General features: G+C 39.0%; 2 protein-coding genes across 3 annotated transcripts in view; one reads left to right on the top strand and one right to left on the bottom strand.

Annotated features, from left to right (window-relative positions):
- dclre1a (DNA cross-link repair 1A (PSO2 homolog, S. cerevisiae)) overlaps positions 1-13,105 on the bottom strand; it is a 31,172-nt gene extending 18,067 nt beyond the window's left edge. Inside the window, exons 1-3 of one of the 2 annotated variants that reach the window (XM_052027466.1) lie at positions 12,509-13,105; positions 2,771-4,324; positions 1,341-1,474 (exon numbers count right to left, since the gene is read on the bottom strand). In XM_052027466.1, coding sequence (XP_051883426.1) covers positions 1,341-1,474; positions 2,771-4,324; positions 12,509-12,995 — 2,175 coding nt within the window. In that variant the 5' untranslated portion in view covers positions 12,996-13,105. The remainder of the gene's footprint in view (positions 1-1,340; positions 1,475-2,770; positions 4,325-12,508) is intronic. The other variant, XM_052027467.1, reaches the window with a different exon arrangement.
- Positions 13,106-13,160: 55 nt separating this feature from the next.
- The window catches only part of nhlrc2 (NHL repeat containing 2), a 63,855-nt gene continuing 60,834 nt past the window's right edge, over positions 13,161-16,181 (top strand). Inside the window, 1 exon segment of the mRNA XM_052027868.1 lies at positions 13,161-13,390. Within this exon segment, the coding sequence (XP_051883828.1) occupies positions 13,243-13,390 (148 nt within the window). The 5' untranslated portion in view covers positions 13,161-13,242.

Below are 16,181 nucleotides of genomic sequence, written 5' to 3'. Positions count from 1 at the left end.
AGCAAGAAGTTACCGTGCTTTGGTTAAGCCACAACTAGCGTACTTCAACTGGCTCTGGTCATCACACTAGATGATCTTTGACAGAGTTGAGTGGAACTTAACCAGAATGGATTCAGAGGTCAGGAATTTTAACTACAAGGCTGGATTGAAGTTGGGTTTATTTCCCTTTGAGCAAAGCAATTTGAAGGGAACATCTATAAATGATGTACAAGGTTGTGACAGGTTCATAAAGTAAATAAAAGATTGTTACCATTAGCTTATGGTGCAAGAACCAGGCTAAACAGATTTAAGATTTTGGGAAGGAAATACAGGGAGAATGGGAGGAAGAACATTTTTTTTAAAAAAAAACATCACGTGCTAATGACCTAAAACCGCCCTTACTGCCTACGAGGGTAGTGGAAATGGAGACGATCAATGAGACCCAAAGGAAATTAGATAAGCAGTTGGGGTGCAGGGAATAAACTTGCAAGATTAGACTAAGAGGATAGCCCCACAGAGTCAGCACGAACTCCATGGGCTGAATGGCCTCCTTCTACGTCATAACGACTATGACTCAAACTTTTGATAACCAAACTGCCCCACTTTGCCAAATTGTCTGAAACATTCAAAAACTTTAAGTAAATTAATTTTGGAACATACATAATTCTAAACTTTACAAAGAATCAGTCAGAAAGTTCCAGACTTATGCATGCAGATACATGTGCCTCAAAATCCTAAATTTACTTGCATTTACATAGGTAATTGCCAATAGCTTACTGTGGAAGTCTGGCATTTACCAACAAGATTTGGCACCATAACCTCAGATCAGAGAGCATTGATTTTGGATTTCCATCACCAATCATATTTTGCTTGTGTTTCTGCCTAATAAAAATCATTGACTAGCTAATGTGGTTTGCTTGGAATATTGTTTTCGTAATATAGACTAAATTTTGCATAAATACTTTGCGTACACACCCAAAAGAGCAAATGAAGTTCCTCTGTGTACCATTAATGAACAGCAGTAATCATTCAGTAAAAGATTCAACAATTGAAAAATGTTGATGCACTTGTCACCATTCCATCTTACCAACATACACAAAATATATGTAGGTATGCAACAGAAATACTCAAGTATTGATGCCCAACTACAATGACTATTAATGTTATTTACTGATCAGAAATGCAGTTTCCACATCTGGAGTGCCAATAAACTCAGGGGGGCGAGTGATTAACATTATTCAGTGCGCTATAAATGTCACAACCCAGATCAAACCAAAGAAGGGTTTGCATTAAAGAAATGTTATTACATTCTATTACTTACTTTTCATTGGTTTTCTTAAACAGACTTGTTATAAACTTACTGTGCTGCAGTAAATGGGGCATCTGAAATTCTTGGTAAGACCTCCATAATGATCTGAATGAAAATGAGTAAGAAAGTAGCCAGTACAACCCTCAATAACACCATATTGGAAGGCATCCACTGTGAAATTAGTTCCTGAAAGCACAAGATAACTCATGACAGCAGATTGCTTGCTGTAGTGTAACACAAATATTGAGGATTTTTCAAAGTAGCATGCAGAGAACTTACATAAATAGCTAATTTTTTTGCTTGGGGAAAATAAGGCTGATTGGGAAAACTATGCCACATTTATGTTAACTTTCACCCAGTCTTTGTTGTCCCATTAGTCCTGTCCTTGCTCTTTCGGTCTTTCAAATATTTGTTATTTCGGTCAGATTCCTATGAGGCAGACAAGTGCTGCAAGCATCTTTTTTGTTACTGACTCCTCGTAGAGCTTAACTGAACATAGTCTGCAGAAGCATTTAAAAAAGTGAATATTGGGCTTCGCAATGCGGAAGTGGTTGAAATTAGAAAATGGGCATTGTGAATTTACTTAGTTTGAGAAAATACAAAGTCTGGAAAAACTATGTTATTTTCATTACAATGCAGACTACAGAGCAAAAAGATGAGAGAGAATAGTAGACTGTTTCCACAGGCCATCGATAGAAGTTGAAATACAAGGAATTCAGAACAGGACTCAAGAAAAAGCCTCGTTACGCATGGGTTGACAGCCTTTGGCATTCATAAGAACATAAAAGAATAGGAACAGGAGTAGGCCACTCAACCCCTCAAGCCTGCCCTGCCAGTCAATATGATCATGGTTGAGCTGTCCCATGCCTCTCCTCTGCCAGTTTCCAATAGCCCTCAATTCCCTGATCTTTCAAATATGTATCTACTTCCTCTTAAATACCCCTATGATACAACCTCCACAATCCTCTGGCATAGAGAACTCCAGAGATTCAGCACCATAAAAGTATGTTAAAGTTTGCATTAGGAGAAGGATGATTGAATTCTACAAAGACATGGGGAAGGACAAGTAAATATATTTCAATGCAAAGAAGGAAAATGGTGTTAAAAATTGGTTCGGCTGAATGTTTATTTATGCTTTGTAACATCTGTGTACTTAATCATAAAAGCTACAATTTAATAGCGGCAATATTACTTCTTGGCCAGTCCATCTTACCTAACAGTTAAGCAGCACTTAATTTCATCAGAATTTGAAAACTTGCTCCTGCTCTTTGCAAGTGCACATTATAATGGGAAGATGTGCAAGGACAGCTGGTCTTGCTTTACTGGCAGGCTCAAAAACATAATGTAAATAGATCCTGACTAGACACTCTTCTACATTATACTAAAATACCACAACAGAACTGCTTATAATTTGACACCTAACTAGTTATCTAAAAGAAAATAATCTGTCTTGAAGCAATGTTCAAATAATTGATAGCTTACCTGGGATCTTCTTGTAAAAAGGACACTGCTTATTTTTGCTGTATGTGCTTCTTCTTCTTCTTTGTCTTTTCACTCTGCTTTGTTGTTCATCAGTAGGCCCTGTTTGAAGTTTTTCTACATTCCCAATGCAAGCTTCATCTCCAACAGAGCTATCAATTTTCCTCTTCCTTTGTCTTTGTCTTTTAGCAATACATGAGATCTCTGAAAATAATTCTTTTGTTTTTCCTTGAGATACATTTTTGAGACATTCTTTTTCCTCTTTGATTTTTGGTTGAAGTCCAAAGAAAACTCCAATATCAGTTTGCTTTAATTCTTTATTAACAGCAGTCCTCTTGGGGGAATTTATGGAACCTCTTTCCAATAAACTCAGTGATGCCATTTCCAAAGACTTTGTTGTGTTTTTTGGACCATTATCCTTTTGTAAAATGTTTCCCAGTTCCTCAGTAATAAAGTTCTGAGTATCAGCCAATGAGATCTCCATGGGATATTTGGAATTACCTTCTTTTCTAATTTGATAATCAAAAAGTTTTTCAACAACAGCATGCATAGTAAACTGGGATGAGTTACTTTGTTCCTCTTTAATTTGAGGAGGCTCTAATAAACTGCGAGAATTTGAGTCTTCTGATTCCGATTTAATTAAGTCTGATCCTGTTAAATTAGATTGTGATTGATCATTTACCTCTTTATTGTTTTCATTATTTAATGGAATCCAGTTATATGCCGTCAGTACAGATTTTGGCTGTTGTAATTGGCTATTTTGTGTTGAAATATTAGCACAATCTGGGCCAGTGCCTTGAGCAGAAATACCAGGTGTGACCATGTCCTTAATGGCACTAGATTTGCACTTTAGCTCCTGACTCCTAAAGTCAGAAAACATTACATTTTCACTTTTACAACAACGATTAATACTCTGATCTTGAAACAACTGCTTCCTTAGAAAAGATCTAGAATTATGATTAGGAATTTCATCGTCACTAGAAAGTGGAGAGTAACTGATATCATCATCATTATAATTGGTAATTGAAGCAAGGGCAGAAGCAGATTTATCTTCTGAGAAACTCTTCAGCTTCATTGTTACATTGTTGACTGCTGCCTCATTAAACAATCCATCCATATTGATCCCAGGCTTTACTTCTGTTGTTAATTGTGGTGCTGAACGAGGCAATCTTCTATGAAGGTTACCAGATGATGATGTAGACACTCCTTCCTTTAAAACCTTTTCAGAAGAGTGTGTCCCTGTTTTTTCTCTTATGAGTTTGAATTTGTTTGAGTTTCTTTCAGTAGCTTTGCTAACAGGTGATTTTAGCAACAGCAGGGCATTTTGGGTTTTTCTTGCTGGACTTTCTTTAATCTGGACAGATTGACTGATTGGCAAGGATTGGCAATTATTGTTAAGGTCAGGGGAAACAACCAGAGTATCTTTCTCTAAGCCATTGCATGATGCAGATTGAGTGTCATTTTGGCTCAAAGCTCTATTTTCAGCAAGCAGGAAGTGGGAGTAACGTTTGTAGTGTCTTGGAATTGTATTGTTACAAAGCAAGCCATCTGGGCATTCTGAAAATAAGGAAACTTATTAGAGAAATTTTCATTCAAAAATTCTGATGAATTAACAATTTATTTTTGTCTAATTTTAGATCAAAATAATTCAATTCATTTAACTTTCCATGATCTCATTCCTTAATGACACCTAATGATTTTTTTTGGTATTTTGATTAACATTCCTTTTAAAAGAAATCCTGATGTTTAAGGACTTTGAGGGTAACTGAGACACTGGGTGTTTCTGCAATGAACCCAAGGATGAGAGAGAAGTTCCAGATGAACTCAACTATCTTGCAGAACTCTCTTCCTCATCCATTTTGGCCCCTGATGTACTCCAGAAGAAAACAATTGTACCCTACAGGCATATCAGGCTTAAGTCAAATGAACCTCCCTCCTCCAATAAGATGGGACCTGAGCCAATACAGCTTCACAATCCATATCCTGCTCACGAATCTCCTGACCTGCTAACATTCTGCTTGGTTAGTTTATAATCTAATAGTATGAATGTTGAATTTTCCAACTTTAGGTAACCCACACCAATGTTCTCCTCCCACACACACTCCCCTATCCACCCACTTTTCTTTGTCCACCTCACTTGTACCTCTCCATCCCACCATGGTTTCATCTGCCCATCCCATCTGGTTCCACCTACCACTTATCAGACTGCAACACCACCACCCCCTCTTGTACTGTTATATACTGGCAATCTTTCTTCTTCCCTCTCAGTCCTGATGCAGGATCTCAACCTGAAATGTCAACTTACACCCAAGATAAAAGAATGAGTTACCTAAAGTTAGAGCTTTTGATATTGAGTCTGGAAGGCTGCAATATACCCAGATGGAAGCTGAGCTGTTGTTCCTCAAGCTTGCATTGGGCATCATTGAAGCATGCAGGAGGCCACAGACAGACAGGTTCTGAGTATCAAATGGGATGGAAAATTAAAATTACAGATAACCTTAGGATCAATTCTAACCATCAGACAAGATGAAATTTGATCACTAATTCTTTCTCAAATAGAAGGTTTATTGACTGTTTAAGGGTAATTTATCATTGATAATTATTGGCCAAAGAAAGATTCCAGCAACTCTTTTCCAACTCCCAGCCACTGATTATTATAAATATCCCTAGTTATTTGCAGCCAATTACATTCTTCTGAAGTACTACCTTTATTGTAATATAGGGAACAACAGCTCACTTGCACACACAGGTGACCCACAAACAACAATGAGATAATGATCATCTGGGTTCATGATATTTTTTGATGAAAAATTCTGGCTTGGCTATCAAGGGAAACTGCTGCTTTTCCTTGAATACTGTCATGAGCCTTTTTAAAAAAATATATAGTTACCTGAAAAGGCTGATAGAACCTTGGTTTAAACTACTAGTTTTCAAAGTGGGGGCCACTGGATGTTTAAATAAACGGTCACTGTCTCTGTTGCTCTAAATAAACACCAGACTGCAGACTTGACAACTTGTTATTGTTGGACTGCATGGGAAACCATTTGATTAAATGGGCTGCTGGAAAAAAACGAAGTTTCAAAACCACTGGTTTCAACCCTTGATCAACTGACAGCGTCTCCAACAGCACATCAATCCCCTGTATGGCACTGGAATGTCAGGAGTTCCCAAACTTTTGTGCGTGTAAGGTTAGTTTCAGATTGGAACTGAAGACTCAATGCCAAAATTATTGACAGAACTTTTGTGCAGAACTTGTTGGTGCGTGGAGTTGTCTGTAAATGAACAGTATGCATGGCGCCACATGTGTAAAAGTTAATTGTGTGTATAAGGCCTGTGAAGCACAGAAGCCTTGAATATTGAAGCAGATTTTAAGTCTTCCCATCTTATCTCCAACCCTCCACAGGTCTCCACCCTTGCCGATGAAGGGTCTTTGACATGAAATGTTAACTCGGTTTCTCTTCCCACAGATGTAGCCTGCTGAGTATTTCCAACATTTTCTGTTTTTACTCTATCCTTACTACACCATTGATCCCCTTTAGGGGAACCACCCCGCAAGGGTTTCATCCTCTCTTCAATGGCTCATCCACTCGCAACCTCACTGCCTCTATCACCCCAAACCCTGGCTGCAATCCGCTCTTTGGGCTTTGCAGTGTGCTACCCAAAACTTTTTTTTAGCGATTCACACTTCACAATAGCAGGAGATCGCAGGGGAATTTTTTTTCATTTACAAGCACCTCGGCCTTGCATGTGGTATAATGTTTGAACCTGGGAGTGATTCAGAGGTACAAGCCAAGGGTTGCCACAAACCAAATTTGGCCCTTTTGTGTTAGTTTGATCATGACTGTCTCAAAGCTTATTGCTAGTCTATGACTTGAACCCACAGTTTATTCAACTACGACCCAGGCCTGATCACAAGGATTGACTCAAGTTCTCTCTTATTTGACTACATAACTTTTTTTTAAATCAATTCTATATTAGGTTAAGAAAAGCTAAAGTTGCATGGGCAAATAACATAGAAAAAAAATAAAACAACTGATGATCATAAAATCAACTAGTAAATGAGATATATTGCAAAAGCTACAGCATCAGACATTAATTACACTGTGCTAAAATCAAGAACACGCTCTCTCTGTAAAGATGGAAAATGTGAATATCACTTAGTCTTTTGGATTGAAAAGCAAGAACCTCATTACATTTGTTTAAGATTGTATGACAGTTCTATAAAACTAAATTTAAATCTCAGGCCAAAAGATGAGAACTTCTTGTTTTAATTCCTCTGTAAGTCTGGTACTAGTCCATGTCTCCCAATGTGCTTCAATTAAAATTTGTAAGTAGATAAATATTATTGAATGTAATTTGGGGAACTCAACCCTAAGTTTTCTAGAAAATCCTAAAAGATGTGTAGGTAGAAATTTGGCCTTAGACCTACAAATAATGAGGAATGTAGAACAGATTGTAACTACATAGTCTTTTGGGGTGCAACAAAAGTGGAGGAGTGGGATCTGGTGGAGAAATTTTAAAAGTTAAAGAGATAAGAATATAAACGGATAGTGCAGATAAGCAAAATGGTTAGTGATAACCAGAGTCTGTCAGGAAGAGTCAGAGCATACAGACGACACCTCCAGTTTCAGTCAGGGCAGGGAAAACTGGTATAATGACAAAATTGAAGGGTCTTTGTCTGAATGCATGCAGCAATGATGATTGTTAGGGACTATTTTGAACATCTTCAGATGGTATGGTTAATTCAAACGAGAACCAGTCTTTGATATATAAAAAAAACCTATTCACTATTTAACCCACTGATACTTTAAGGCCATCAAAGCTAGTCATTGGGTGTGGGATGTTCTAATTCTGTAACACTGTAACCACACATGGGAAGACAATAGATAAATTTTCATGTTATTTGGCCTTCATTGAAACCCCCATGATGAGATCAGGGAAGGCATTAAGTGGCCATCTTCCATATTAACACATTGTTAGACATATCCCTGCAACTTAATACACAGTTCAGGACATGTCTGTTTTGCCTGTTCTGGCTGTTTGTATATCCAGGCAGCCATCCTTCTACATTGTAACAAAAGTTGAGTGTTACCAGACATTCAAAATATACTACATGTCAGGCAGCATCTGTGGAAAAAGAAATGGAGTTAATATTTCAGCTTGAAAACTCTTCATCAGAACTGGGAAAGTGATGATTACAAAATATGTACAGAAAGTCTATCAATACACTTTGTTTTGCTTTGACAAACTTTAAATTTCAACAGAGAGAAAAGGAGACATGCATACAATGAATATCTATTTCCCTAATGTTCTAGCCTATAATATTTTCTTTCCAAGCCTGGAAATAACTTTCATCTTACTCTCCTGCACCTTTGCCAAGTCATCCAGAAGTCAGCCTGCCAGTTATCCCATCATCTGAACTTATTTATGACTAAGATTTATCTTCACTAAATTTGAATGAATTTTTATTGCTCTTAACTTCATGCTTAACCCTGCTAAGTAATTGCAAGTTTCTTACTGAAGCCATAGCTCATGTAATGTCACATTAATTCATTATTTGAGTAGGTATGGCAATAAATTACCAGTAAGATTAATGTGAAAATAATGTATGTTTGTAATCAATGAAAAGACTTTAGATTCTCATGAATCAGATGGAACTTGCAAACACATTACAAAGGGTAAAACCCCAGATCTTAAACATCTTTTCACAACTGGAGAGTAGGTAAAACTGGCCAGATATATTTGATGCAGGTATCACGAGTCCTTTCCTTAACTTTATTTGGTATTCACTATTTAGGATTGCCTGAATTATAAATACATTTTTTTAAAGAAAATATTATGTACTATTTAAAGGGAAGTACTGAAAATTGGGAGCAAAACAAAACTGGGGATTATTGGGGATTTTTTGCCTTATAAAAATATGAGAATTTTGTCCTTTTTTAATACAACCTTCCATTTATCAGTTAAACAGGCATGGAATACGACGCAGAACATTAGTAATACAAAGACTCTCCGAAGCTCTGACACTCTACTTTGAAAAACATCAGCTGTGGTCTGAACCTTTGAAAAGAATGCATTAAGTAGGGATAGGGAGTATCAGCATTTTTTGTGAGTGGGTTGAAAATTCTACCGTATAAAGTAACATCTGTCAAATTTTAATTCCAAATACACTCTATCCTCATGGCAACTCATTTCTGGAAGATAAGTATTCTATCTCTTAGCAAGATTGCAAACTTAACATACAAAATGCAGCGTGAAGAAGTCAACAGGCCAAAGTCAAGTTGACTTAGTGTTGCAAATTAGAGCCTCATATTGAGGTTGGATGGAATACATTAGAATTCAAAAAACGTAGAAGGTGATCTTTCAAATTTTAGTACCAAGTAGCTTCACAGCTTTGATAGCTTCCCTTCTATTTTCCTACTCCAGAATCACTATAGCACAGAAATACACTAAGAATGCCAATACAATTAAATTTGCAGGAAAAACTAATTCTGAGTTTATGTCTTATGCTTATTGAGTTCTGAGAAAAGTGAACAAAAAGTGCTCCTCCTTCTCAAGGATGCTGCCTGGAATGCGGAGCATGCCTTATGAAAGCAGGTTGAGGGAACTTGGCCTTTTCTCCTTGGAGCGACGGAGGATGAGGGGGGACCTGATAGAGGTATACAAGATGATGAGAGGTATTGATCGGGTAGATAGTCAGAGGTTTTTCCCCAGGGCTGAAATGGTGGCCACAAGAGGACATAGGTTTAAGGTGCTGGGGAGTAGGTATAGAGATGTCAGGGGTAAGTTTTTTTTACTCAGAGAGTGGTGAGTGCGTGGAGTGAGCTGCCGGCAACGGTGGTGGAGGAGGATACGAGAGGGTCTTTTAAGAGACTGTTGGATAGCTACATGGAGCTGAGAAAAATAGAGGGCTATGGGTAAGCCTAGTAATTTCTAGGGTAGGGACATGTTCGGCACAGCTTTGTGGGCTGAAGGGCCTGAATTGTGCTGTAGTTTTTCTGTGTTTCTATGTTTCCATCAGTCATTTCTGCCATAGTTCAGAGCTGCCTCTTGCACCTATTTCAATGGAGCTATAAAATGTTTTGTACTGCAGTCTTAAAAATAATCACTAAGGATTGTCAGGATAATGCTTCAACTTAAATTTACTTTAGCTAACTCTCCTAACAATTTGACCCATGTATGTTGGATGTGAACCTGTATTCTCACAACAACACCATTTTAATTTTCATTTACATACAAAAGCAAATAGCAACCCAATTTTCAAACTTTTTTTGACTTCATGCTGAATACTGAGGAAAATTTCTATCCTCATTTATTATGTTATACAAATGATTCATTGCAAAATATAATTAATATAATTTACCAATTCATATTTATTTATTATCAGTAGAGCAACCTGGACTGCAAACAAGCTCTATGGTTAGATAGAAATTCATGACTCAAGTACCAAACCCAAGACATTCATAACAAAATACATGTTAAACAAAAAGACCTTACAATGTCAAGAGTAACACAAAGTAATCTATTGCCTGGTTAACTGCAAATACCACCTCATAATCTACATGGCAACATGATTTGATTCCTCATTATTTAACATTAAGGGCAAGTACCCTGGAGCCTGGCTTCCCAACATGAGCTTAATTATTGGTGTTGGGTTTAGGTCAGTTCAGGTCAGATGAGGTGAGATGCATATTCTGAAAAAACATTTAGATTTGGCTTGGGGTTGGGCCAGGCCAAGCTGGCCTGATTGATATTTTATCTAGGTGAAGATAATATACTTGTTACTACTGCAGGTAAACTCTGGGGCATTTTGATTAAATTAAACATAGTAGTTTTAAGATTAGAAAATACAATGTCTACAGCACTGCTCAGTTAACACATAACTCAGTAATATGAAGATATCTATAGATACCAAAACCCTTGAGCTTGGAGGATCATTTTCTGGTCAGGGAGGAAGACTATATACCAGAATCTTTGCCTATCCTGGCCTCCTGTTGAGCTCCAAAATATCAGGGAAACCGAAAACTGTAAGACACACTGAATCCTGGAAATGCAATGGGCCCTGACAGCAACTAATGTTGAAGACTTGTTCACAAGGACTTGTTAGGTCCCTTGCCAACTAGTGAAACTACAACACTTGATCTACTTGTCAAAGTGGAAAACTACTCAGGTGTTTAAACAGGACAAGTCCAATCTAGCCAATTGCTGCTTTTAAGTCTACTTTCAATTATCAGCAAAATGATGGAAGGAGTCAACGGTGTTACTAAATGGTACCCTTAATTATGAATTATAGTAATTATTGATAATTGTATGCAAGCTGAGCATATCAATTGGGAACTTGTATCCACTCATGTAGGAGGAAGAGGGGCACAAGCTTATTTTGTGTATGTATGGTATGGAATGTATATTTCTGTGAATAAAAGATTGTAAATAACTAACGACTGAGCTCAATATTCCATGATACAACCCAAGTCCAATAATGGATTAAGAAGCTGAATTCAACAGAAGGAGTGAGAACGTCTGCCTTGGCAGCAAAACATGTCGGAACACAAATAGAATTAAAGTCAATAGGGACAGCAGCAAAACCCTTCACGGGCTGGGGTAATATCTAGAACAAATAAAAATTGTTGTGGATATTGGAGGCCAATGTCAGCCCTAAGATACCAATGACAGAGTTCTGCTGGCCAACCTCCCAAACCCACCATCTTCAGCTGTTTCATCAATGGCCTTCCCTTCATTAAAAAAAATCAGAAGTGGGTTATGTTTACACACTGGTCATTTCCACTCATTACTCTTCAGGTAATGAGGCAGTCTCTATCTGTTATGCAGCAGGACCTAGACAATACACAGGACTGAACTAGTAAATGGCAAGTAACGCAGTTGCATACAGATGTCAGTTAGTTATCATCTCCAAGGAGGTGGCTAAGCACCTCCCCTTGAATTCAACGCTATTACCATTGCCCCTAACAATCAAAATCCTGGAGGTTACAATTCACAAGAAACTCAACCGGACCAGCTACATGAATACTGAGATTACAAGAGCAGGTCAGTATTCTAGAGCAGTGACTAAACTTTTTCCCCTAATACCTTTTCACTCCACAAAGCATAAGCCAAGAATGTGAGTGGGTTCAATACTCTCTACTAGTCCAGATAACTGCAGCTTCAAAAGTACACAAGCAACTCGGCACCATACATAACCTGCCTGACTATGAGGCACTGAATTCAAATCTTATATATACATTCCATCCACCACAGTACATACAATCTACAGAATACACTGCAGTATCAAACCAATGTTTCTTCAACAGCACCAGATCTCCTTTGCCCTCCTTTGATCTCCTTGGGTTTCAGACACATGGGAACCACCAGCATCCATATTTTCTTGCAATTTTTTTGGATTGAAACCCTGCATCAGGTCCTGATACAGGTTTTCAACCCAAAATGTTGACAATTCTGTTCCTCCCACAGATGCTGCTCGACTGACTGAGTTTCTCCAGCAGATTGTTTGTTGCTCCAGATTTCCAGCATCTGTACTCTCTTCTGTCTCCGTAAATAGAAATCTCTAGTCAACATTACTGTGAGAACATATTCACCATATGCACTGCAATTGCTCACCACTACTTTTACAATGTAGTTAGGGGCGGGCAATAAATGCTGGCCTTGCCAGCTACATTCACATCTTATGAATTTAAAAAGAAACCTCATGATTCCTTAAAAACCTGCACCAATTTATCAACTTACCATTGTTCGTGCAACCTGGTGTATCCAAACATTCTGCAACATGCCACCGAGGCGTTTCTATCAGCAGCAGAGAGAAGGGCATTTGACAGATTGGGCAGTGGCCAGCGTGGGCCGGCTTGGAGTCTGTCAGGGTACATTTTCCATCGGGCGCATTGGTGTTGTCAGTCTGGTTGGGTGGGGTAGAAGGAGCAGCAGGCCGTGACGGAGGGCTGGGGGTGGCGTGGTGATGTGCTGGCGGTGCAGGGGGACTGAGAGGCCGAGAGGAGAGCGGCTCTTTGACCCCGGCTTCCCGCTCAGTGTGGCGGCATTTGACTCGGCTGCTAGACCGCAACCCATCGGCGACATCTCTGCTACTCCCTCCCCGCTCGGCTTTCGACCGCCTGACCGACTTCCCAGGAGGGGGGCTGCCGACCTCGCCATTATTTACGGGACGCCTCAGTTTGCGCACAGATTTATAATCCCAAATATCCTCCTCTCTATCGCTCATCGCGCTCCTCTGGCAACCGGCGGCCGCTCAAAACATGCCAACCTCGGCCTCAAATCCGCACATTCGACACAGTTTCTCAGACAATCTCAGAATAAAAATAAATTACACTCAAACGGTTCTGGATAAGTTAAGCAATTTTATTTTACGCAACACGTGGTTCTTGGTGTTAGATGGTAAAGTTTTGGTGTGAGGCTGCCGGTGGCGAATGTGAGATTGGCCGGGCGGTGATCGCTGTCTGGCTGTCGCCATGGCTGCCGCGTTCGCTGCTCAAGCCGAGCTGGAGGCCGCTCTGCCGACTGTCGACAGCCCGGCGGAGAAAGAGCGGCTCATCCTCCGGCATGTCAGAGAGATGGACGGCAGAGGCGCGGATTTCAGCGTCCCTGAGTTTGAGGAAGGTGAGTTCTTCCCTGTCCCACATATGCCCAGCGGGAAGGGAGGGAGGGGTCTCTGGTTCCCAGCTGACTTTGGAAATGAAACGGGCTGCCAACTTCAACAGTCATTTCCAAACCACGCAAAGACCAACGGCTACCCCTGTTAGCAAGGCTCCAAACCCAGCAAGTATTACCGCAAAGCTGTCCCCCGGACAGGGGTTTAGAGTTGGGGGCTGGGCGAGCGTGCAGCCGGCTGCCGCCGCACGAAGGAAGCGACAGGTTGGGACGGTGTTTCCTTTAGGAGAAGTAGCTGCTGTTTCTTTCGGAAGAGAACGAAGTGCTGGGTTTCTGTTTCCTGAGTCAGAGCAGTCACCGAGTTCTCTGCCGCTTCTTGCCTACAATTCGATTAATTGAAGTCGAATAAATAAAAACACCAGGCATTGCAAGATAATGCAGTTGCAGTTTTCTGCCCAGTCGAAGATAGTGAAATTTTGGGATTATGGAGACCTACAGTACGTTCTCTGCTCAGGCACAACATTTTGTATATTTTATGTCCAATATTGGATTGTCCATTAACTCAGCCCCTTATGGAGGGTTATGGAAGGGTCAGTTATTTGGCATTGTGCGCAGAATCTAGAGCTACCTTAGAAAATTACGTCGTTTACGCGGACAAAAAAAGAGTAACAGCTAAAAATATGATGTGATGACGATATGTGTAGAAATGGCCATAAAAGGTGAAATGGCACTGTGAGCATAAGGAGGTGGAATTTCCGTGCCTGGTTCTTAATAATTACAAGCCAATATTGCTCCCTCAATACGACCGTTAATTGAATTATTCGGCTTATGCCGTTTTTGACATCTTCCTATGGTTTCAAGTTATACGATTTAGCAGAGGACAAAATACTAAATGCGTGCATATCTTGTCCTATCTGCCCTACTTTACTACCCAGTTGTATTTTAATCTATAATGAATAATATAGATGCTTGCCTTTACCAGCATATCTAGCAGATATTCCAAAATCATTGCTGAAATTTACATTTGTAAACATTTAAATAACATCTTGTGGCTCTACTTTCTGACTAAAATAATCTTGTGTTTATAAATTAAAACACGAACTATTTCAAATTTTCAGCAATACAAACAACATGTGGAAAGGGAAATGAGTTAACATTTCAGGTTAATGACCTTTTATCAGAAGTTATCCCTCAGTTATTAAAAACACTAAATACTTTGAATGATAAAGGAGTGTAGTTAGAATTATTATGACTAAATGCAATGTTATGCTAAACAATAAACAAACTGCTGGAGGAACTCAGCGGGTCCAGCAGTGTCTGTGAAGGCAATTCTCTCTTCTCTCCTCTTCCATCTGGTAGAAGATACAGGAGCCTGAGGGCACGTAACACCAGACTTAAGGACAGCTTCTACCCCACAGTGATAAGACTATTGAACAGTTCCCTTATACAATGAGATGGACTATGACCTATGACCTCACGATCTACCTTGTTGTTACCTTGCATCTTATTGCGCTGCACTTTCTCTGTAGCTGTGACACTTTACTCTGTACTGTTATTGTTTATTTTTACCTGTACTACATCAATGCACTTGATGTAACTGCACTGTGTAATGAATTGACTTGTACAATCGGTTTGTAAGACAAGTTTTTCACTGTACCTCGGTACAAGTGACAATAATATACCAATACCATAAGGATGGTGGACAATTTTGGTCAAAACCTTGAAGTTTTAATTTTCCCTTTCCCTAACGAGCTGTGTGTTTTAAGTACTTTATTATCTGTAGTTGGTAGCTTCTGCATTTTTCTGACAAAATTAAATATTTTTAATTCGTTTTGGCTTTATGCTTGCTGTTTGAAATCCAGCTAACATACTTCAGTAAATTAAAACCAAAGAGCCAAACATAATTTGGTGAAGTATTTGCTGTATCACCAGTTTCTAGGTTCATGGATGAATGATTTAACTGAAGTAATGTTCTCTTTTTGTTCACCTTTCATGTGCCTGGCAGTTCCTATTTAAATTTCATTTTTCTGGTATTCAAAACATAGGAAGTCTGGGTGACCTTTTCTCTAGAATATACACAGATTTGATCTGCTTGATTTGAAATGCAACTTGAAAATCTGTTAAAGAAAAAAAAACAGCCAGATTGAAACTCTAGATGGAGAGACAGATTGGGTTGTATTTTCCTGGAGCTTTTTAAATTGTTGTCAACTCCAGACATGATATGAAAACTAAGAAGGAAAGGAATATAAAAGTTATTTACAATGTGCTGTTCTAGTAACTTTTCTACTCAAATTGGGTCACAGTTCCAAAACTATTCCAACTAAAGTAACCCAAAAGGAAAATACTGTAGATGCTGAAACCTGAAATAAAACAACATTTTGGAAATAGTAAATAAGCCACTTAACATCTGTGGAAAATGATAGAGTTAACATTTCAGGCTGATGACTTTTCATCAGAAGAAAAGTCATTTACCTGAACCATTAACTCCCTTTCTGTCTCCACAGATGGTACCTGGTCTGCTGATTATTTCCAACAGTTTTGGTTTTATCTCCAACCAAAGTAATAGTTGACATTTTCCACATGTGTGATTGCATTGTTGTCCCTTTTAATCTACTCCGACTACCCCTTCCTCTGATGTCCTATCGAACAGGAGTGTTAACCTCACGATCTACCTTGTTGTGACCTTGCACCTTATTGCACTGCATTTTCTCTGTAGCTGTGACACTTTATTCTGTACTGTTATTGTTTTTACCTGTACTACATTAATGCACTCTGTACTAACTCAATGTAACTGCACTGT

This window comes from Pristis pectinata, chromosome 12 (assembly GCF_009764475.1).
Source record: "Pristis pectinata isolate sPriPec2 chromosome 12, sPriPec2.1.pri, whole genome shotgun sequence".
In the NCBI taxonomy this organism is placed as follows: domain Eukaryota; kingdom Metazoa; phylum Chordata; class Chondrichthyes; order Rhinopristiformes; family Pristidae; genus Pristis; species Pristis pectinata.
The sequence above is the reverse complement of the archived record's forward strand: the minus strand, read 5'-3'. Positions and strand labels throughout refer to the sequence as shown.